Source organism: Alosa alosa, chromosome 8 (genome assembly GCF_017589495.1).
Source record: "Alosa alosa isolate M-15738 ecotype Scorff River chromosome 8, AALO_Geno_1.1, whole genome shotgun sequence".
NCBI classification, from domain to species: domain Eukaryota; kingdom Metazoa; phylum Chordata; class Actinopteri; order Clupeiformes; family Clupeidae; genus Alosa; species Alosa alosa.
This window is the reverse complement of record NC_063196.1, coordinates 34,236,015-34,258,514: the sequence shown is the minus strand read 5'-3', so window position 1 is coordinate 34,258,514 and position 22,500 is coordinate 34,236,015. Positions and strand designations below refer to the sequence as shown.

The 22,500-nt window shown below is 41.3% G+C and overlaps 2 protein-coding genes across 2 annotated transcripts in view; both read left to right on the top strand.

Annotated features, from left to right (window-relative positions):
- Positions 1 to 16,927, top strand: part of LOC125298858 (Golgi resident protein GCP60-like) — a 33,717-nt gene extending 16,790 nt beyond the window's left edge. Inside the window, 4 exon segments of the mRNA XM_048249727.1 lie at positions 1,116 to 1,307; positions 15,180 to 15,423; positions 16,672 to 16,732; positions 16,802 to 16,927. Coding sequence (XP_048105684.1) covers positions 1,116 to 1,307; positions 15,180 to 15,423; positions 16,672 to 16,732; positions 16,802 to 16,901 — 597 coding nt within the window. The 3' untranslated portion in view covers positions 16,902 to 16,927.
- Positions 16,928 to 20,327: 3,400 nt separating this feature from the next.
- The window catches only part of nhsl1b (NHS-like 1b), a 153,380-nt gene continuing 151,207 nt past the window's right edge, over positions 20,328 to 22,500 (top strand). Inside the window, 1 exon segment of the mRNA XM_048249726.1 lies at positions 20,328 to 21,215. Coding sequence (XP_048105683.1) covers positions 20,882 to 21,215 — 334 coding nt within the window. The 5' untranslated portion in view covers positions 20,328 to 20,881.

Genomic DNA, 22,500 nt, shown 5'->3' with positions numbered 1-22,500 from the left:
GTTGTACCATTGTCATTGTTTTATGTTTGTTTGTTAGCACTTTGGTTCAACTCAGTTGTTTTTAAATGTGCTATAGAAATAAACTTGACTTGACTTGACGTACTAGTCTCAAGTGTGATTAGCTGCTTAGTCTCACGTACTAGTCTCAAGTGTGAATAGCTGCTTAGTCTCACATAGTAGTCTTATGTGTGATTAGCTGCTTAGTCTCACGTACTAATCTCAAGTGTGATTAGCTGCTTAGTCTCACGTACTAGTCACAAGTGTGATTAGCTGCCTAGTCTCACGTACTAGTCTCACGTAGTAGTCTCAAGTGTGATTAGCTGCTTAGTCTCACGTACTAGTCACAAGTGTGATTAGCTGCCTAGTCTCACGTACTAGTCTCACGTAGTAGTCTCATGTGTGATTAGCTGCTTAGTCTCACATACTAGTCTCACGTGTGATTAGCTGCTTAGTCTCACATACTAGTCTCACGTGTGATTAGCTGCTTAGTCTCACATACTAGTCTCACATACTAATCTCAAGTGTGATTAGCTGCTTAGTCTCACGTACTAGTCTCAAGTGTGATTAGCTGCTTAGTCTCACATACTAGTCTCACATACTAATCTCAAGTGTGATTAGCTGCTTAGTCTCACGTACTAGGCTCAAGTGTGATTAGCTGCTTAGTCTCACATACTAGTCTCAAGTGTGATTAGCTGCTTAGTCTCATGTACTAGTCTCAAGTGTGATTAGCATGCAGATGACTGCAGGGCTGTATGCCAGGGTCTCTGTGTGTGTTGCATTGTGTGTAGCTCAGGTGACCTTTGACTCTGTATCAGAATGGTCAGGCATGATGTGTGGACAGGACACGCATTTTATTACCTGACTTCTTACGCATTCTCTCTCCCCCTCTCTCCCTCCCTTTCCTCTTCCCTCTCTCTCTCTCCTCCCTCTCTCCTCCTCCTCCCTCTCTCTCCCTCTCTTGTTCTCCCTCCCTCTCTCTTCCTCCTCTCTCCCTCCCTCTCCTACTCTCTCTCGCTCCTCCCTCTCTCCTCCTCCCCTCCTCCTCCTCTCTCCCTCTCCTCCTCCTCTCTCTCTCTCTCTCTCTCTCTCCTCTCTCCTCCTCCTCTCTCCCCCAGGCTGCACTCCAGAAGCAACAGCAGCAGCTGCAGGAGGAGGCGGTGGTGGCGTCGGTGTTGGAGACCAGCGAGACGTCTGTGTGCTCTTCAGCGCCCCCTGTGGCTGAGGAGGCCCCCACGCTCAACGGCCAGGCAGAGTCCACCTGCGACAGCCTGGACAGAGCCTGGACAAGGAGATATCATCGACCTGGAGTGTGTGCTGAGGAGATCACCCCACAGGATACAAGGAACCCACAAAGGTGTGTGTGTGTGTGTGTGTGGCTGAGGAGATCACCGAGAACAGACCCACAGGATACAAGTCCGAAGTGCTAACCAGTAGGCCACGGCTGCCCCCAAAGGTGTGTGGGTGTGTGTGTGTGTGGCTGAGGAGATCACCGAGAACGGACCAACAGGTATGCGTGTGTGTGTGTGTGTGTAGCTAAGGAGTATACCGAGAACAGACCTACAGGTACGTGTGTGTGCAGGCATGTGTGTGTGTGTGTGTGTGTGTGTGAACAGTCCCAGTGGGCAGGTCCTCTGGAGAGCCCCTCGTCCAATCAGAAATGAATAAATAGTTGGACAGGAACTGTGGAACTGTTCTGTGTCGTTTCAGAGTGGGAGGATGCAAACTTTTGTCCTCAACTCTATGCTTAGATCCAAGGGTAGAACCCTTAGTGAAAGGGGGAAGGAACCAGGGTTAGAACCCTTAGTAAAAGGGGGAAGGAACCAGGGGTAGAACCCTTAGTGAAAGGGGGAAGGAACCAGGGGTAGAACCGAGAAAGAGAGAGAGATTGATTCCAGACTCTGAGCCTCACTCATAGCTCGAATGTTATTCAGTCCCTCCAGGAATTCGCGATGTTGCGATCGCAACAATTAACGCAAATTCAGCAAATCCTCGTGAATTCTGGGCGACCTCGCAATTTTGTCCAAACACTGCAACTTTTTCGCAAATTTGACCAATCATCATGGTTTCCCCGTGAAATTTCACCTACCACAACAGCCTCTCGCGCAGAATATTGATTCAGATGCAACACTCACATCTGCAGACACCAGAGACTGCCCTTTACTTGTTCACTCCTCTGCAGTTTTGATGACAATAAATAGAAGGCTAACGTTAATGATCTGCTTTACTTGCATCTGTCATGTCAACCTAGTATTGCTAACCTGCCTAAGCTATGAAAGTAAGTAAATTAAGGCCTACTTGGTTTACTGACATTTGAGTAGGCTACAATATGCAACCCATTGGCAAACGTTTACACCTGGAGATGTCCTTTTAGCTCGTGTCATGTTTGCTAGCTTGTGGGCTCAGTTTGTGTAGTGCTACCAAAATCATAGAAATTAATAACATTGTAAAACATTTACCTCTGATCCAAGAATGATTTCATACGAGTTATTTTTTAACATTTATTTTAACTAATGACATAGAAAACATCCCGAATTCTATCCACGGTAACACTTTATTTTAATGTGTCGCTGTTACAGTGTACCTACCTAATTAGGTACAGTGGTACAACCTGTGTAACAACATGTACTATCAGGTACTATCATTGTACTTGCATTATGTATTTGTGGGTACCTACATATAGTTGTTACATTGTAATACTGAGTGCTTTTACAAAACTTTGCCAATTTGCCTAAATTTTCATCAGAGGCAAAGAGCTGACCTGAGACCTGCTGGATGGGGGAAAATCTGGTCATGATAGATTTGATATACAAAGCATTCTTAGCTCCAGTCAAGGCCTCATTGTCTTCAGTGTACATGTAACAGCTGTGCTGCTACAACCTTGTTACTCTTTGATACAGTGGAATAAAGTGTACCAGTTAATTACTTACATGCACATATGACATGTATGTTGTGTTGAGTCTTCGATATCTTGGAACAGGTCTACTACTGTAATTCACTACATAGTACATATATCAACTGTGTTGGTACACATTTATTACTATTTTGATACAGTGGAATAAACCCATTAAAATAAAGTGTACCAGTGAAGTACTTACAATTACATATTATATACATCCTGTCAATGATGTCATGCATCCTGTAATTGATGTGTTGAAACGTGTCTGCTGTTACACCACACAGTACATGTGAATTAGTAGACCTGTTCCAAGACATCGAAGACATAACATACATGTCATATGTACATGTAAGTAATTAACTGGTACACTTAATAGGTTTATTCCACTGTATCAAAGAGTAACAAGGTTGTAGCAGCACAGCTGTTACATGTACACTGAAGACAATGAGGCCTTGACTGGAGCTAAGAATGATTTGTATATAAAATCTATCATGACCAGATTTACCCCATCCAGCAGGTCTCAGGTCAGCTCTTTGCCTCTGATGAAAATTTAGGCAAATTGGCAAAGTTTTGTAAAAGCACTCAGTATTACAATGTAACAACTATATGTAGGTACCCACAAATACATAATGCAAGTACAATGATAGTACCTGATAGTACATGTTGTTACACAGGTTGTACCACTGTACCTAATTAGGTAAGTACACTGTAACAGCGACACATTAAAATAAAGTGTTACCCTATCCACATATCGTAATGCAAAATGCAAAAAGTTATTTCCAGTCGTAGCCAAACACAGTGAGATGCAAGCGTTCCAATCCGATATGTTATTACCCTACAGTACTCTCACGTCCTTAAAGTGGCAGGCAGTCAATTAGACTTACACACCACCAATGTAATAACATTAAAGAAAAGTGTAGTCTAATAGTTTAAATCAATGTGAAATTACTAGATACTTAGTTGGCTATCAGTAATTATGCAAGTCACAGAATATGAATTATTAAAAAGATATGAACTTAATATGAATTACAACATATATGAATGTATTGAAACATATGACATTATGCCATCTCTTTAGGGGGCTGTCTTTTTTGGACAGTTCTACGAAAGGTTATATACTGCTTTGTGAATTACGCCAGTCAAAGTCTGTACACAAATAAAGTAGGCCTACTTTGATTTTCTGTAACCCTTACTATTACTTATCCTTTTTAATAAGCCTCAAGATGATCTGTGTAATTTTGGTCTTACTAACCTTAATTACCCTCAATTAAAAAATAATAAAATAAAAAATCGCAACTATTTTTGCAATTTTCACTTCCTCTCGCAATTTCTTTGCAACAAACAGCTAAAAACACTGCAACTTCCATCGCAATTTTCTAGAAAAGTTGTCGCGAAATCAGGCATTTTAGATCGCAACAATCTCAAAAAATCCTCGCAAAATCCTGGAGGGACTGGTTATTCCTCCGTCTGTATGTGGAGAAAAGCGTCCGCTAAATGAAGACATGTACATAAATCTCTCTCTCTCTTTCTCCCCCTCTCTCTTTCTCTCTCTTCCTCCCTCACTCTCTCTCCCTCCCTCCCTCCCTCTCTCTCCCTCCCTCCCTCACTCTCTCTCTCACTCTCTCTCTGTGTCTCTCTCTCTCTCTCTCCCTCTCTCTCTATATATCTCTGTATATCTCTCTCTCTCTCTCTCTCTATGTGTCTCTCTCTCTCTGTGTGTCTCTCTCTCTCTCTCTCTCTCCCTCTCTCTCTCTCTCTCTCTCTCTGTCTCTCTCTCTCTCTGTGTCTGTCTCTCTCTCTCTCTCTCTCTCTCTCTCTCTCCCTCCCCCACTCTCTCTCTCTCTCTCTCTCTATTCAATTCAATTCAAATATGCTTTATTGGTACCTACAAACCATATGATGCATTGCCAAAAAGCGGTTCACAGGAATAATAATGATTAAAGAAAATACAAATACAAAATGATATAAACATGTACAAACATTGTTACAGGCGTTTGTCACACACACACACAAGCGCACACACACACACACACACACACACACACACACACACACACACACACACACACACACACACACACACACACACACAGCACGTCACAACCATGCAAGACCATTGTCTGTACACGTGCATAGGAAAACCAAGACAGGACAGGACAAAACAAAACAAAACAAGCAGGAGACATGGTGTTACAGAAATGATAGTTCTAGATGAGATGGGATTGAATACGATTTAAGGTGGTGGAGAGGTGAGAGAATCTGTTCTTGCGTATGTGCTTTCTAACCTTAATTTGTGGCACATATACACAAACTGAGCTGCTAGCTCAATTGTCTGTGTGTCTTCTCCTAAGACGATTTTCATTTTGGAACTAGCATCTAGTGACATAAATTGTTTATTGTGTCTGCTAAATCTTACATAGAAGTCGTTTCTCAGTAATTGATAAATGGGACACCTATGCAGAAAATGTATTTCATCTTCAACCTCCATTGTGTCACAGTACTTGCATAGGCGTTGATGTTTTTCTTGCCATGATTTTGTATGGCGTCCTATTTCTATTTGGAGTTTATGGTCACCCAATCTGTATTTTGTAAGACACGTTTTTTGAGGTTGTTTCAGTATTACTAGATAATTTGCTAGTTTGTATTCTCTGTTTAATTGACAGTAGCTGCCTAGCCGCCATTGCGTAATGTAGGTTGCCTTCATGAATTTGTGGGTTTCATTCAGATCGGTTAGGTTTATATCAGCAATGTTATATTTATTTATGATTAATTGTGCAAGTTTATCATTTTGTGGGTCTGATATGTTAGTCAGTAGTGCTTTGTGATGGTAACTAATAGTGTTTGCATTTTTTAAGTGTATCCAATATTTCATAACTCTTTTGGTGATGGCCAGGGACAAGGGGAAGCGACCTAACTCTGCTCTGCAGGCATTATTTGATGTACTTCTATGGACATGCAGAATAGATTTACATATTTCTGTGTGGAGTTTTTCAATTTCAGTCTGGTCCCATGGTTTTTTTAAAAGAAGTAATGGTGGACCCCAAATTTCTGAGCCATAGAGTAGGATTGGAGTAATAACGGCATCAATTATTTTTAACCAAATGTTGATGGGAGGTTGATATTTGTTAATTGTTTTATACACTGAATAGAATGCTCTTCGGGCTTTATTTTTTAATGCTTGCAATCCTGGAATAAAACTGCCAGATGCATTTATGACTAGACCTAAATAAGTGTAGTTGGTTGTGTGTTCTAAAATATCAGGGCCTAATGTGAATAGGAATTTATTCTTTGTTGTTCGTGCTCTCTTTTGGAATATCATTATTTTGGTTTTATTTAAATTTACTTTTAAGGACCATGTTTGGCAGTATTGATTTAAAATGTCTAAATTTTGTCTCAACCCGTCCGCTGTTGGTGAAAGTAAAACCAGGTCATCGGCGAACATGAGAAATTTCACATCCTTGTCATGGAGAATCAGCCCAGGAGCAGCTGATTTCTCTAACAGTGTGGCAAGTTCGTTAAAATATAAATTGAATAATGTTGGGCTTAAACTACAGCCTTGTCTTACTCCACGTTCTTGTTTAAAAACTCTGTTCTTTTATTTCCCTAACCAACACTATTTATATTATTTGCATACATTGTTTTATCAAATCATATGTTTTCCCTCCAATTCCAGCTTCTAACATTTTCAAGAATAGACCTTTATGCCAGATGTTATCAAAGGCTTTTTGGAAATCTACAAAGCATGCAAAGATTTTTTCTTTTTTGGAGTTATGTACATGTTTATTTATTAATGTCTGGAGTGTGTATATGTGGTCGGAAGTTCGATGATTTGGTAGAAAACCAATTTGACTATTGTTCAGAATTTTGTGGTCGTCAAGGAATGTTAGAATTCTTTTATTAATGATGCTGCAAAATAACTTTCCTAAGTTACTTGTGATGCAAATGCCTGGTAATTGTTTGGATTTAATTTATCACCAGATTTGAATATAGGGGTAATAAGGCCTTTATTCCAAATTGAGGGGAAGACTCCACTGTTGAGAACTAGGTTAAACAATTTAGTTATGGCTTCTTTGAGTTTTGAGTTGCTATATTTTAGCATCTCAGTGGAGATCTGGTCAATACCGAAGCTTTTCTAGGTTTAAGTTTTTTTAAGTTTGTCTTTTAATTCAAATACTGTGATGGGCATGTCTAAGGGATTTTGGTAATCTTTGATTGTTTCTTCCAAACACTTTTGTTTCTTTATTATTGTGAGTTGTCCTGGTTCAAGTTCCATGCTTTCTGGGTTCTGGTAAAGATTTTTTAAAATGGTTCATCCATATCTGGCTGTTTCTAATTGGAGACTCAGACTTGCCAGCACCTGTCAGCTTTTTCCAATTTGACCAGAATGTGTTTTTGATTAATTGACCCGATCGATTTTGTCTAGTTCTTTGGACATGTAAGATGATTTTTTGTTTTTTTGTATCATTTTTTATAATTTTTTTAATTCAAGATGATATCTTGTTCTGCTGTCAGTATTGTTTGGGTTTTGGATGTTTAATATTGGATAACTCTCTTTAACTTTATCCTTGTTGCATTGCAGTCTTTATCAAACCAATCCTCTTTGAATTTTTGTTCTATTTCCTTTCATTCTAGAGATTTGTTTTACATTAGCTGTTTTTGCTAAATGTATTAATATATTGTTTAGGTGGTTACAGGCCATATTTACGTTCTCAGCATTTGGTTGGTATTTGGTCATAATGAAATTATCAATAATTTGTTCATTGTTATTGATGACTGCTTCATATGTTGACACATTTTTGTCTGTCCATTTAAAAGTTTTTGGAAGTGAGAATAATTTAGGTTCAACATTTTGTGATTTAAATTTAATATCTGACAGTTGCAGGTGTAGTATTAACTGGCAGTGGTCAGAAATAGGTAGTTGTGGCATTATCATAAAAGCAGTTATGTGTTCTGGATCAAGATCAGTGATGAAATAGTCAACCACAGAGCAACCGAGGGAAGAAGAGAATGTAAATCCTCCAAAAGAATCTCCTCTAAATCTCCCATTTACAATGTAAACACCAAGACTTTTGCATATACGTAGCAATTTAGTTCCGCTGGCATTTATTGTGCTGTCAAAACTCTTTCTCGGTGTTTGGATTACCTGTGAATATAGGGTTCTATTACCGAATATATGGTCATCTCCATCTATGGGAATATAATCAATTTCTTTGCCTGTTCTGGCATTGAGGTCGCCACATATTAGTACTTAGGCTATGGATTGGAAATAACTTATTTCTTTTCAAGCTCCTCAAAAAAGGTTAGCATCAAATATTGGGAGGTTGAAGGTGGAATATAAACTGCACAGAGATAAAGATCTTGGTTCAAATTTAAAACTTATTTTTGGATTTTTAACCATAAATGGGTTTTACCTTTTTTAATGGGAATTATCTTGTTGTCATATTCAGTTTTGTACCAAACTATGATACCCCCTGAATTTCTTCCATTCTTTATATGGATTTATTTAAGAGAGGGTACTAAAAGTTCTTTATAATTATGCGGGCAATGATCAGATTTATCTCTCCAAGTCTCCAAAAGGATAATAAGGTCTAAATTTCGAATACTATTTACAAAATCAAGATTGGTTGTTTTATAACCAAATATAGAAGAATATAGTCCCTGGATATTCCAGGTGCTTATTTTAAAAGAAGCTATGGTGAAGAAAGAAGAGCTATTTTGTGAAATTGCAATAAAATGTCGGAATTAATCAATGTACTGTAGATGACCCCCAATTGAGGGTGAGGTAATATCTAAGCTGTTTGGTGCTTCAATAAGTAAAATGAAATAAAATAAAATAAAAATAGAAAAAATAAATAAATAAAATAAAGTAAAATGAAATAATGTTAATAGTGTATAATAATATAAGAGGATATACACATATATATAAAGATATACATATATACATATACATACACATACATACACATATATATATATATATATGTATACATATACATATATATACACACATACATACATATATACACATACATACATATACATACACATACATATATATATTAGATAAATATCTCTCTCTCTCTCTCTCTCTCTATCTCTCTCAAATTCAAATTCAAATTCAAATGTGCTTTATTGGCATGACTCAGAAAATAGTGTTGCCAAAGCAGTAACATGACAATACAAACATATACAATATTTGTTTTAAGGGGGGTCAAAGAAAGGAAACTTATCTAAACTAAAAGAAAGAAAACTTATGTTTAAAAAAAAAATAGTAACTAAATCCATGTTTAAAGAAAACTTAAACATGTATTCTTAAATCTAAATTTAAAGGAAACTTAGACAATAGTCTATATAAAACTATTTAACAAAAACTATATACTGTATGCACTTTTTCTATGTGAAGTTTTCTCTTAAAATGTGGCAGGACTGTAAATATTGGTAGGCTAAGTGGGCACATTTATCTATTTCTCCCAGGAGGAATTGTAGTTTTTGTTCATTGGTGGCAGTCATAAAGCCGGGACAAGTGATTTCAATTTGTGGGTAGAATATAGCTCTTAAGTGTTGATAATTGGGACATTCTGTGAGGAAGTGGCATTAGTCCCTCTACTACTCCAGTATTACAGAATTTACATATTCGATCTTCACGAGCTATCCAGGTTTGGCGGTGTCTACCCTTTTCTATTGCAAGGGAATGATCACTCAGTCGATACTTTGACAGGAGTTTTCACTGTCTCTCTCTCTCTCTCTCTCTCTCTCTCTCTCTCTCTCTCTTTGTGTCTCTCTCCCTCTCCCCCTCTCCCTCCCTCCCTCTCTCTCTCCTCTCTCTCTCTCTCTCTCTCTCTCTCTCTCTCTCTCTCTCTCTCTCTCTGTCTCTCTCTGTCTCTCTCTCTCTCTCTCTCTCTGTCTCTCTCTGTCTCTCTCTCTCTGTCTCCCTCCCTCTCTCTCTCTCTCTCTCTCTCTCTCTCTCTCTGTCTCCCTCCCTTAATTAAGGAATAATTAAGGAAAATACAAATACAAAATGATATAAACATGTACAAACATTGTTACACTTCGTCACACACACATATATATATATATATATATATATATATATATATACACACACACACACACACACACACACATCACATCACAACCATGCAAGACCATTGTCTGTACACTGCATAGGAAAACCAAGACAGGACAAAACAAAACAAAACAAGCAGGAGACATGGTGTAACAGACTGGGGCTGGGGAGCAGTGTTATGTTGAAGGGTGGAGGTAGTGGGGTGATTATCTTAAGTAATGCCTTCTCTCAGGTTATGGGTGAGGACACATAACTGGCTGCCAGTATGCATGTGCTGGTGTCCTCACCCAAAACTACAGCAAGTGTTTTCTGTTCCTCCAGTTTTGTGAAGTTGGGAATGATGTTGTTCAAAATGGTGAAATATTTGTCTCTTTGGGACCGATATTTGTCACAGTGTAGCAGAAAGTGCACCTCTGACTCCACCTCCCCTGTCATACAGTGACCACATGTCCTTTGCTCTTTGGGCAGCCATGACTTCTTGTGCCTGCCTTTCTCTATGGCTAGACTGTGGTCACTCAGCCTGTACTTGGTGAGGATCTGTCTCTGCTTCGTATCTCTGACAGTGTGGAGATACTGTGCCAATTGATAGTCTTTTCGTATGCCAATGTAACATTCTAGTTTGTGTTGTAATTTTGTTTCTTTCTTCCAGTGTTCCAAATAAGAATTCTTGTTGTTCTTGTTAATTTGGTTGATTCTGATTGGTGGTTGGGAAGCAGTGCTGGTCTGGACAATTTGTGGGTTAGGGGTTATTGGGTTAGTTAAATCCGAGACCAACTGACATAGGGGACTGGGCTTAGGGCTGAGCTCTTGGGATTTAAGTGCTTTAAAATGTAGTGAATTTTGAGGGCTTAATTTTAGATGAATCCAGAATTTTAGTGATCGTTTTTGGATATTAATCAATAGTGGAAATCGGCCTAATTCTGCCCTGCTAGCATTTGTGGGTACTTTTCTTTGGATATGTAACAAATTTCTACAGAATTCAGCATGCAGGGCTTCTATTGGGTGTTTGTCCCATCTAGAGTAGTCGTGCTTACTGAGTGGACCCCATATTTCACTTCCATAAAGTGCAATTGGCAAAATGACTGTGTCAAATATTTTGGACCAGATTTTAATTGGTATATCTATTTGATGAAAATTTCTTTTTATTGCATAAAATGCTCGTCGTGCTTTTTCTTTTAGTGCATTCACTGCAAGACCAAAGTTTCCAGAGGCGTTAATTTTTAAGCCAAGGTAGTTATAAGAAGTAACATTCTCTAGGGCGGTGTTACCTAAAGTAAAGAGGTGTCTGGTTCCTGAGGTCTGGGATGCTTCTGGAAGATCATAACTTTAGATTTATCCAAATTGACTGTCAGGGCCCAGTTCTGACAGTACTGCTCTAACAGGTCCAGGTGCTGCTGTAGGCCCTGTTCAGTGGGCTTACAGCAGCACCAGGTCATCCGCAAAGAGCAGGAATTTGACTTCCGTGTCCAACAGGGTGAGCCCAGGTGTTGCAGATTGTTCCAATAACACCGCTAACTCGTTTATATAGATATTGAACAAGGTTGGACTCAAGCTGCAACCCTGTCTCACTCCACTTCCTTGAGTGAAGTATTCAGTTCTTTTGTTGCCAATTTTTACATACACTTATTGCCCAAATAAATTGATTTGATGATGTTATACATTTTACCCCTATACCACTTTGTAGGATTTTGAAATACAATCCTTCATGCCAGATTGAATCAAAGCTTTTTAAAATCAATAAAACACGCAAATATTTTCCCCTTACTTTTTTGGTGAACATTTTTGGTTTATCAGGGTATGGAGGGTGTAAATATGATCTGTAGTCTTGACAATTTGGTAAGAAGCCAATTTGATTTTTACTCAAGACATTGTGTTCAATAAGGAAGGCCTGTAAACGGCGTTGAGGGATACAGCAGAATACCTTCCCCAGGTTACTGCTCACACAGATGCCTCGGTAGTTATTAGGGTCAGATTTGTCTCCCACTCTTATGTATTGGGGATATAAGCCCCTGTTCCAGACATCAGGAAGCAACCAGCTTGAAAAACAAGATTAAATAACTTGAGGAGAGCCATTTGTAGAATGGGTGGGCTGAATTTCAACATTTCTGTCCGGATACTATCAGGACCACAAGCTTTTCAGGCTTGAGCTTTTTTAAGATTTTTTATGAGTTCATCACTTGAGATGCTGTGATCAAGTGGATTTTTTGGTGAACACAAATGGCCTCTTCAAGCTTTTTTGAAGGTTTAATTTAATATGTTTTTGTTCTTTAGTGATGTCATCTGGCATAGGTTTGTACAGGTTTTGGTAAAATGTTTTTCCAGGTGTCTAGATTTTGGATTGCCAATTCTTTTGGTGGGGAATTGTTTAAATGATTCCAACTCTCCCAGAAAGTGTTGGTTTGGAGAGAGCCCTCGATTTCTTGTAGCGTTTTGTTGTAGTATTGTTGTTTTTTTCTTTTTTAATTGTTAATTTGTAATCTTTTAGGGCTTCAGAATAATTTTGTCTCAGACAGGTATTTTTTTTGGTCATGGTGTTTTTTGTTTGATAATTGCCTGAGATTTTCCGTTTCTCTATGCATTCATGGTCAAACCATTTTTCTTTTGATGGTTTTCTTTTCTTACAGTTTTTCAGCAGGTTTGCCATTTTGGCGGCTCTGTTATATATATTGGAGATTTCCTCCGCTGCCAGATTGACATCATCACTATTGGATCTGAATTGTTTTCTCTCTCTCTCTCTCTCTCTCTATCCCTCTCTCTCTCTCTCTCTCTCTCTCTCTCTCTCTCTCTCTCTCCCTCTCTCTCTCTCTCCCTCTCTTCCTCTCTCTCTCTCTCTCTCTCCCTCTCTTCTCCTCTCTCTCTCTCTTCCTCTCTCTCTCCCTCTCTCTTCTCTCCTCTCTCTCTCTCTCTCCCTCTCTCTCTCCTCTCAAATTCAAGGTTCAGATGGTGCGCTTTATTGGCATGACTCAGAGAAATGGTGTTTGCCAAAACAGTAACATGACAATACAAACATACAATGTTGTTTTTAAAGGAAAGAGGAATCTAAACTAAAAGAAAGAAAACTTATATTTAAAAAAAAAAATAGTAACTAAATCCATGTTTAAAGAAAACTTAAACATGCATTCTTAAATCTAATTTAAAGGAAACTTATACAATAGTCTATATAAAACTATTTAACAAAAACTATATAATTGGTATGCACTTTTTTCTGTGTGAGTTTTCTCTTAAAATGTGGCAGGACTGTAAATATTGGTAGGTTAAGTGGGCACATTTATCTATCTCCCAGGAGAATTGTAGTTTTGTTCATTGGTGGCAGTCATGGAAGCCGGGACAAGTGATTTCAATTTGTGGGTAGAATATAGCTCTTAAGTTGTTAATAATTGGGACATTCTGTGAGGGAAGTGGCATTAAGTCCTCTACTACTCCTCGTGACACAAATTTACCCCATTGACCGATCTTCACCTGGAGCTATCCAGGTTTGGTTGGTGTCTACCCTTTTTCTATTACAAGGGAATGATCACTCAACGATACTTTGACAGGAGTTTTTCTATGGCCCATGGTTTTAATTTCATTTAAATATGGTTGCCAATTTGTAATCAATTGAATAGTTCTGTAGAAGTGTAGCTTATTTTACTTTGTTCGATTTTGCATTTCCATGTGTTAATGTAGTTTTATTTTTATGTGTTCTCTACTTCTTTTGCTACTGAAACAATACTTGAGCTGCAGTTTTCAGGTTGTGTTTTTTGTATTATGAAGTTTAAGGGGTCACTCTCTGGGTGTTCACCCTCAGCTGGGCAGCAGTGTGGTGATATTGCTCTGAATTGCTAGTCTGAAGATGATGCCAGAATTTGGTTGCTCTTTTGTGTATGTCTACAAAGTGGTAGGGACCTTCCAAGCTCCGCTCTGCAGCCTAGATTAGGGTGCACATCTGTTTAAACCTAGAATATTTTTACAGAATTCCAAATGTAATAATTTAGGTTTGGCTTTTTGTCCCATGTTTCTCAAATTGTCTTTATTTTTATACCCCAAATTTCGCTCCCGATAGTAATATTGGCTTTACTAAGGAATCAAAGATCTTTTCCATAATTTGATGGAAGGATTATATTGAAATAGAGATTTTCTTAACATGTAGTATGCTTCATGTTACTTTTTCTGGATAGGTCTTTGGATGGCGTTATCAAATTGCCCTGATGAAGAAATGGTCAGTCCTAAGTAGTTGCATTTTCTTACTTTTTCTAGTTGTTTTTTTTTTCCACAATGGTAAAATTATATTTTATTATGTTCAATGTTTTTTTTGAAAGTCATTATTTTGTTTTTTCCATATTGATTGGAAGGGGCCCAAGTTATGCTATATTAGTTCAAAAGAGAAAGGCTCTCTTGTAGTCCCTGTGCCGTTGGACTTATAGCAGGAGAAGATCATCTGCAAAAGCAGGCATTTGATTTCTTTTCCCAAAAGATTGAGACCAGGCGGGGATGAATTTTGAATTTTATTAGCTAATTCATTGATATAAATGTTAAATAATGTAGGACTCAGGGCAACAGCCCTGCCTCACTCCCCTTTTGTTTGGAGGAGTAATCAGTTTGTTTGTTATTTATTTTACACAACATTTGATGTTTTCATACATGTCTTTAATGATGTTATATGTTTTACCACCAATTTCACAATCAAGTAGTTTTAGCAAGATCTTCATGCCAAATCCAGTCGGTTGCTTTGCTGAAATCCACAGCATCCATATATTTTTCCGTTTTGTAACGCTTTCTTGTATCAGTGTCTGTAAAGTATAAATATGATCCTGTTGTTTTATTTTTTTGTATGAAACCAATTTTGAGAGGGGCTTTAATATATTGTTTTTTTATTAAGTTTGAAATTCGGTCTTTATCTCAGAATAATTTACCTCTCCCTCTCTCTTCTCTTTCTCTCTCCCCCTCTATATCTCTCTATCCCTCTCTCTCTCTCCTCTCTCTCTCTCTCTCTATCTCTCTATCCCTCTCTCTCTCTCCCTCTCTCTCCCCTCTCTATCCCTCTCTCTCTCTCCCTATACTCTCTCTATCCCTCTACCTCTCTCTCTCTCTCCCTCTATACCTCTCTATCCCTCTCTCTCTCTCTCTCTATCCTCTCTCCATGAGAAGATCCCAGAGATGGATCTCTCCTCTGTCATATATATCTCTATCTCACCCTCCTCTTCTCTCAGGAGATCTATCTCTCTTCTCTCTCTCTAGGGTTCTCCAGCGGTCATTTGCTGCTCCCGTCCGTTGAGCGTCCATGAAAGACTAAGGACTTCAAGGAGAGATCCTGGGATGTGGACTCTTCGAAAGTGGGGCGACGGCGGGCTGAACGCGTGTGCCCTCCGGGAGGGGGCTCCCTACGTGAGCTGCAGTCCAGCTGACATCGTGTTCCCAGGGAGGAGGACCAAGTGGGTAGGTCTGCACGGCGACACGGAGGGGCCAACGGGTTTTCTGGGAAGTGTGTGTGTGTGTGTGTGTGTGTGTGTGTGAGAGTCTGCGCGTAGGCACCAACGGCATTCTGGGAAGACCAATGTTCAGTCGGGAGCTCTCAGATCCGATTTGGAAATAATGTTGAGTTTGATTTGAGTTTAGATGAAAAGAGTAAAAGGTCTGCACACTGGATCTCCAATTAACAGACCTGACAAACCTGTACGCATTTTGCATAGCAACCACATTTTCACATCAAAGTACGCCAGTACGATTTTTTACTTAATACTACGCAAAAACGAGCAGACGTCCAACTTCTCCGAAAAGCTCTCCGGAGCATGTGAATTAGAATCTTCCACAAATCGATCTCATGTCAGGATTAGATGCAGGCAGAGTGACCAGTGAGAATGACCGGTAAAGCATAGTGGCCTCTCGTTATGCTATTTGTTCTTCAGCCAACGGTGGATTAATTAAAAGACTTGATGAGGTGAGCTTAACAAGTGTTCACTCGCAAAATCACCTTGCCCCAGATGCCGTTTTGCGAAACTAAAAAATCTACATTGAGTGTGATTGTGAATTCACCGAGGCCTAAAAGTTTTATGTGGTCTTAGAAAGTTATTAGTCCGACTTGTTCGCTCGTTATTTCAGTAAGCCTGATATTTTGCATGTGTCGCTGATGATGACTAATAAGCTGAGGAAGGGCAGATCTCTCCAGTCCAAGGCTAAATGCAGCCATTAACAACAAGTCTGAAAGTGGACCGAGGCTGAATATGTTGAGCTGTTCTCTGGAGCATACAGATTGTTCTTGTTTATTAGCGCGAAAACAAGCGAGAACAAACAATGGGCTTCCAGCCGGAGATCGCGCACCTGTCGCTTTAGTTGGGATTATGTCATCATTGCAGCCTCACAGATGGCAGAAAGACACCGCCATCTGAAAGAACCTGAATTTCTTTAGTCGGCAGGTAATAATTGAACATTGAATGTATTTATGTAAAGAGACGAGTCCTTCAGGATGCGTGCGTGGAACGGTTTTAAGCTTGGTAGTGTGTATGTGTTATGTGATCACCTGTTGGTATAGTGTGTGTGAATGTGAACATGGGTATGAATTACCCAGCTGACATTCCAGAACCTTTTCTCACGCTGAAATTATGTGTGTGTGTTTGTTCTGTGCTATTTGTGTGTTGGTGTATGCTCATGTCTGTTTCTCCCTCTGTGTGTGTGTGTGTGTGTGTGTGTGTGCGCGTGCGTGTTCTGTGCTCTCTGTGTGTGTGTGTCTCAGGTGAGCCCCAGAGTGAGGAGGAGAAGGCTCGTAAGGAGGCGGGCAAGCCGCAGGTGGGCTTGTGCCCGATCGGCACTGCAAAATCGACTGCCACATGAGGAGGCAGTCTGCACGCTGGCAGCCACCTCAGGTACCCCCGGATCGCCGGCATCTACCTGCTCAAGTTCGACAACTCCTACTCCCTGTGGAGGGCCAAGAGCGTCTACTACAGAGTCTACTACACCAGATAAACCCCTACCACCACAGACCATGGGGCGGGGGGTTATTGTGTGTGTGTGTGTGTGTGTGTGTGTGTGTGTGCGTGTGTCTGTGTGTGTCTGTGTGTGTGCGTGTTGTGTGTGGAGAGGGGTGTGATCAGAAGTGAAATGACTGACTGCAACACCAGGGGGAGACAAAGAGAACCTTCATGGCCTGAAACAAGAGGAAGATTTGTGTGTGTTTGAGTTCATCTCTGTCCAAGTGTGTGTGTGTGTCACCTCTTCGTTTGCACTCTGAAGAAAAGGCAGCGCTCTAGAATCCTCTTGGCTCATAGAAATGACCCACCCCACCCCCTCCTCTTTGACCAATAGGAGAAGAGCGATGAACAGGAGCTGGTGACATCACTGGAGAGCTGGGGGTGTGTGTGTGTGTGTGTGTGTGTGTGTGAGTGTGTGTGTGAGGAGAGAGCCGTGGAGCAATGCATCCTCACGTCTCAAAGTGCTGAGAGAAAACCAACCAACAAACACTCTTAACACTAACTTGCCTTTCTTTAACAAGACCTCAGTCTCCGCCCTCTCACCCCAAAGAGCCTATGAGAAGCGTACACGGAGGTGATTGACTGTTGCACTGTCCAATGAGGGGTGAGCGAGGAGGACTGGAGCAGGCGTGAACCTGAGGGAGTCCCTTGGAAAGCGGCGTGGCTTACGAGAGATCGATATGATATACGCGCAGAAAAGAGTTTTTACAAGCAAATATTTATGAGTGTCTCGTAGGCTGCGGCCATGTCTGTGTGTGTGTGTGTGTGTGTGATCCATGCCATTCAGTGTATGTCATCTCTCAAAAAGACAGTGCTTGATTTCTGTTAGGTTTTGTTAATTTGTTTATCTGTGGCTGTTGATTTTATTTTGTGTGGGGCAGGCTGGGTTGTGTGTGGCAGGCTGGGTTGTGTGTGGCCTGTGCAAAGCTACTGCAAGATGTATAAGTTTCCCAGCATTTCTAACTCCTAACACCCCATAGCCTGCCCCCATTTCCTTCTCTCTTTCTCTCTCTCTTACTCTCACACTCTCTTACTCTCTCTTCCTCTCTCTCACTCTCTCTCTCATCGTTACTGACTCCCCATCCCTCTATACTGCATGTTGGCAGGGATGGGAGCCCAAGAGCCTGTTTCTGTGTGTGTGTGTTTCAGAATGAAACCTAGAATATGTGTTGCTGTCCATCACACACTCATGTGTCCATTAAAAATGTGTGTTTATTTATTTGTGTGGTATTGTGGCGCTCGGCCCTTCTGTCCTTTGGTCACACTGCTGTGGTCTCCTGTAGTTACTGAGAAACTGAGTTGGCCCACTGGCTCCTGATATTTCACATTCAACTCGGTACGTCCCCTGAGTCACTGGTTACTGAAGATGGGCCCCCACACACACACACACACACACAATCCCCTCCCCAAACACGGCAGCAGTCAAACAAAAGGTCAACCACCTGAGGACACGTGTCCCTCCGAGGCAGTGTTTCAGAAAAACAGCTTATTTGGTGTGTGTGTGTCCGTGTGTCCGTGTCCACTGTCTTGGCTTTGGCTTATGAAAGCCGCTGTTATCCACACACACACACACACACACACACACACACACCATCCTGCCACTTTCTGCATATAAGAGACTTCTGAAACATTGGAATCGAATTAGAGCAGGGCCAGTTATAAAGGCTAAATGAAGTGAGTGTGTGTGTGTGTGTGTGTTAACAGGAGCAGAGGCAGTGATTGGGGGTGGGGTTCACAGGAACATATGTTAAGTTGTACACAACAGTACTACTCCAGGGTTATGGTGTTGATTTGCAAGCCTGGACATGAAGATGTTTTTTGTATTTGATTCCTTTCACCTGTATTGTATAATAATGAGGATGACTCTCTCTATTTGAGCATATATTTAATCTTGATTAAACTTATGTTCACATGTAATTCTTGCTTGACTAATGTTCTGATTTACTAAATGCTTCCTTGCGTTGCAATTGCTCAAAAATGAATAAATAAAAACCCAAAGCAACAATACTACTGCAGGTCTAGTGTACTTTGGAGGATTCAACCCAACACACAGCAACAATACTACTGTAGGTCTAGTGTATTTAGGAGGATTCAACCCAACACACAGCAACAATACTACTGCAGGTCTAGTGTACTTTGGAGGATTCAACCCAACACACAGCAACAATACTACTGCAGGTCTAGTGTACTTTGGAGGATTCAACCCAACACACAGCAACAATACTACTGCAGGATTCAACACAACACACAGCAACAATACTACTGTAGGTCTAGTGTATTTAGGAGGATTCAACCCAACACACAGCAACAATACTACTGCAGGATTCAACCCAACACACAGCAACAATAACACTGTAGGTCTAGTGTATTTAGGAGGATTCAACCCAACACACAGCAACGATACTACTGTAGGTCTAGTGTATTTAGGAGGATTCAACCCAACACACAGGCCACCCCTGACTGTACAGGCTGCCTTTGAAATGAAATGACATGTTGTGCCTACGATTACTTTTATTTGTGGACATCAGAACCTCTCCACTGCACCTCAGGCAAGCTAAATATGACCAATCAGAGAGGAACTACAATTCTTCTTGACCTGTAGACCTAGATTTTCAAATCTGCTCCTGACCGTGGCCATGAACCAGAGCCGGACGTCCTACGAGATGGAGGAATGTGTTTGGACAGGAGTGAGGGTGACATTTTAAGAGGCTATTGTGCCCAGTGCTGCCCAGTGTCGCTAGGCTGAGTCACCTCGTACTGTGGAAAGGCGTTTTTCCTGATCGGACGCATACCGGGGAAGTGACTAACATGACTGGCCTGGGGTTCCACGTCAGACCTGCAGGTTGACACACACATACATATACACACACACACACACACACACACACGGACATCAGCAGGAAATGGAGCTCCTCTGTGACCCAACCTTGTAAAAAAAAGTGCTGCCTCATCAGATTCAACCAAGTCTCGCTCAATCAGTCAACAGGGTGTTGTGAAATGGTCAAATGGCAGCAACATGTATTTCCCAATTCAGAGGCAAAGATAGATAGATAGATAGATAGATAGATACTTGATCCCCAAGGGGAAATTCAAGATCTATATAAATCAGTGGTGTTGGCTCTCGAGGCCACAGGCAGGGTCTTTCATGAACTACAGAATTTTATGCGATTTAGAATCCACACCACAAGGTGTCGCTCCAGGTATGTGGCCTCACGGGTCTGGCTGGACTGGCACGCACGGAACGCCAGGGCTACCTGCGTATGCAGTGTGGACACGAACTTTACAGATCTTTTTGGGAAAAGCCTTGTACCGGAGGCCTTGTAGTCTGCCGCCTGGCACACAAACCCCCCACACAACTATGCAAATTAAATTGGCCAGTAGGCATGTGTTAAACGGACCCATCAGCTGCGGCTCCGATCTTTAGAATGTCATGTCCAAGCAATTTACTCACAAATAGAAGGTCGTTTTGTGAAATTGTATTATGTGTTATCGTCCAAACACTGCCAATAGCCAGCCTACAACCGATAAGAGAGTCCGCATGGGAAACATCAATAGGTCCCAGTCCTGTGAATTAAATCCACGCCGTGGTTTTCAGCACGCCGTGGCCGAGGCAGGTAGGCTGGCTGTCGTTCGTGTCTGTGTTCAAATTCAAAACATGGACTATGCATTGAGTCCGGTTCCACTTGCAACAGGTGGTTGCGCTCCTCCGGGTTTTACTTGTACTTATCACCACTTCTCTTGGAGTTGCCGGAGCTCCCTCGTCTGTTTTGCCCAATATCCTCCAACTTGGGTAACGTCTCGCAGCCCCGTGGAGTAGTACACAACTGCATCCTTTGAAAAATATGGCGGGACCACCGCCTAAGCAGCCTTCTGAACTTTCGCGACTAATTGGATGTGTCGTTTTATAGGCAATTTTAAGGGAGCATTTGTTGTTTTAATTACAGAACTCTGTTGGCCATCTGGAGTTCGTTGAACATGCCGTTTCACCTACGGGCTGTGGAGCCGCAGCGCGTGTGCAGGTTGAAGGGAAAGCACCGCAGGGCGCCCGGCGAGGAGAGCGCCTTTGTGGTAGTGGACGGGAGGAAAGTTCGGAAGCCCGTTTTGTTTTCGTCCCTGGAGGATGTTTGTAGCCAAACATTTACCGGTATTCTACTTCAACTATCTGATCTATCTCGACACGCAAGCGACATATTCCTGGACATAGAGACCCAGGCTGGATTGATCTCGCGAAGATCCCACCGGATTCAGCTGCGTCTGGAGGTCCTGCAGGGCACCGTGCGCAGGTCTGACCCCAAGAAGACCAAAATCCGTGAGTAGGCCGGCACAACTATTCTATCCCCCTCCACTCCATTTGTATTTGTCAGTTAATAAAACAACTGCGTAAAGACGCGTTTGAAATAAATACAATAGGCTAGGATAGTTTAAAACTTTGTAAAATCATAGCGCAGTTTTTCTCTCTTCTTTATTTATTTTATTTCTTTTGAAGACAAACATTACAAGACAGACAGTCTGAAAACAGCAGACAGGCGTGACATGTTATGAGTACAACACATGGTGCCCCGTGGCAGAAGTAAAGGTCAGATCGGAGTGAATGCTGCTATGCTAATACAAAGTTCCTAAGGGTCGCAAGCCTGTCAGAGTTGATAGATCCGTCTGGTAACGACGGCTATCGACCATCTGCTCACCGCGGTGGAGCTTCAAAGCGACAGTTGGATGGAGCCTCGGTGAGAATTCAAAATGTGTCGCTCTTGTCACCCGCAGAGATGAGCGGAAAATCTATCCCGTCCCGCCCCAATTCCCTCCCGGCTGATGAGATTCGATTATCCCATTACCTTTGAGAGGTTGAATATTTGTGTTGACTGTTGTTTTTTCCCCCCTTCGGAAGTGGAAGATGTAATTTAGATACAGTGACTTACCTGCAATGATAATGCTACGTTGTGTATTTTGTTCTGCCAGGAAAGGTTATGTGGTTTGTTTGCACTAGACCTATTTGTAATCGACGCCCCTTCATTAGTGATGGTCAGTGATTTGCACGCCTTTGGCTGTCAAGTCTGTTGTGAAGAGAAACGTGTCAGGGTTTCCAGCGGTCCACTTACTGGTCCTCGGGGCTTCAAGTTATCAGGCATTGTGCCAGAATAGAGGCGTGGGCCAGGCCGTTTGGTTTGAAAATGGCCTATTGAGAGTTTCTGATATCTTCGAGTACAGATTTCTGCGTTAAGCCCTTTCTACTGTCTATCCAGAGAAGAGACGTTACCACCACACCACAGAGAGCTATAGAGATATATATATATATATCTATGGAGTTTACAGCCTGGACTAAGATTTGAACTTCTGCTTGTGGAGGCTTCAACCCTCCCCCATGCGGGTGCACTCTTCCAGCTGATCGTTCAAAGTTCGCTGTGCGAGTCGTCGACAGTCCACCTTGTTGACCACATAATGTTGATGCAGAATTTTTTCCGTTCTGTCCGGTGTGATATTATGGAGTGTCATTGACTCTCATTGCGTAAGTCGGTTGAAGGTGTAGTACGCAGGGACGTATGTTTTCCCTTAAACGCATACGTCCATCATGATGACAAAGGCTAGACCTGTGAGAC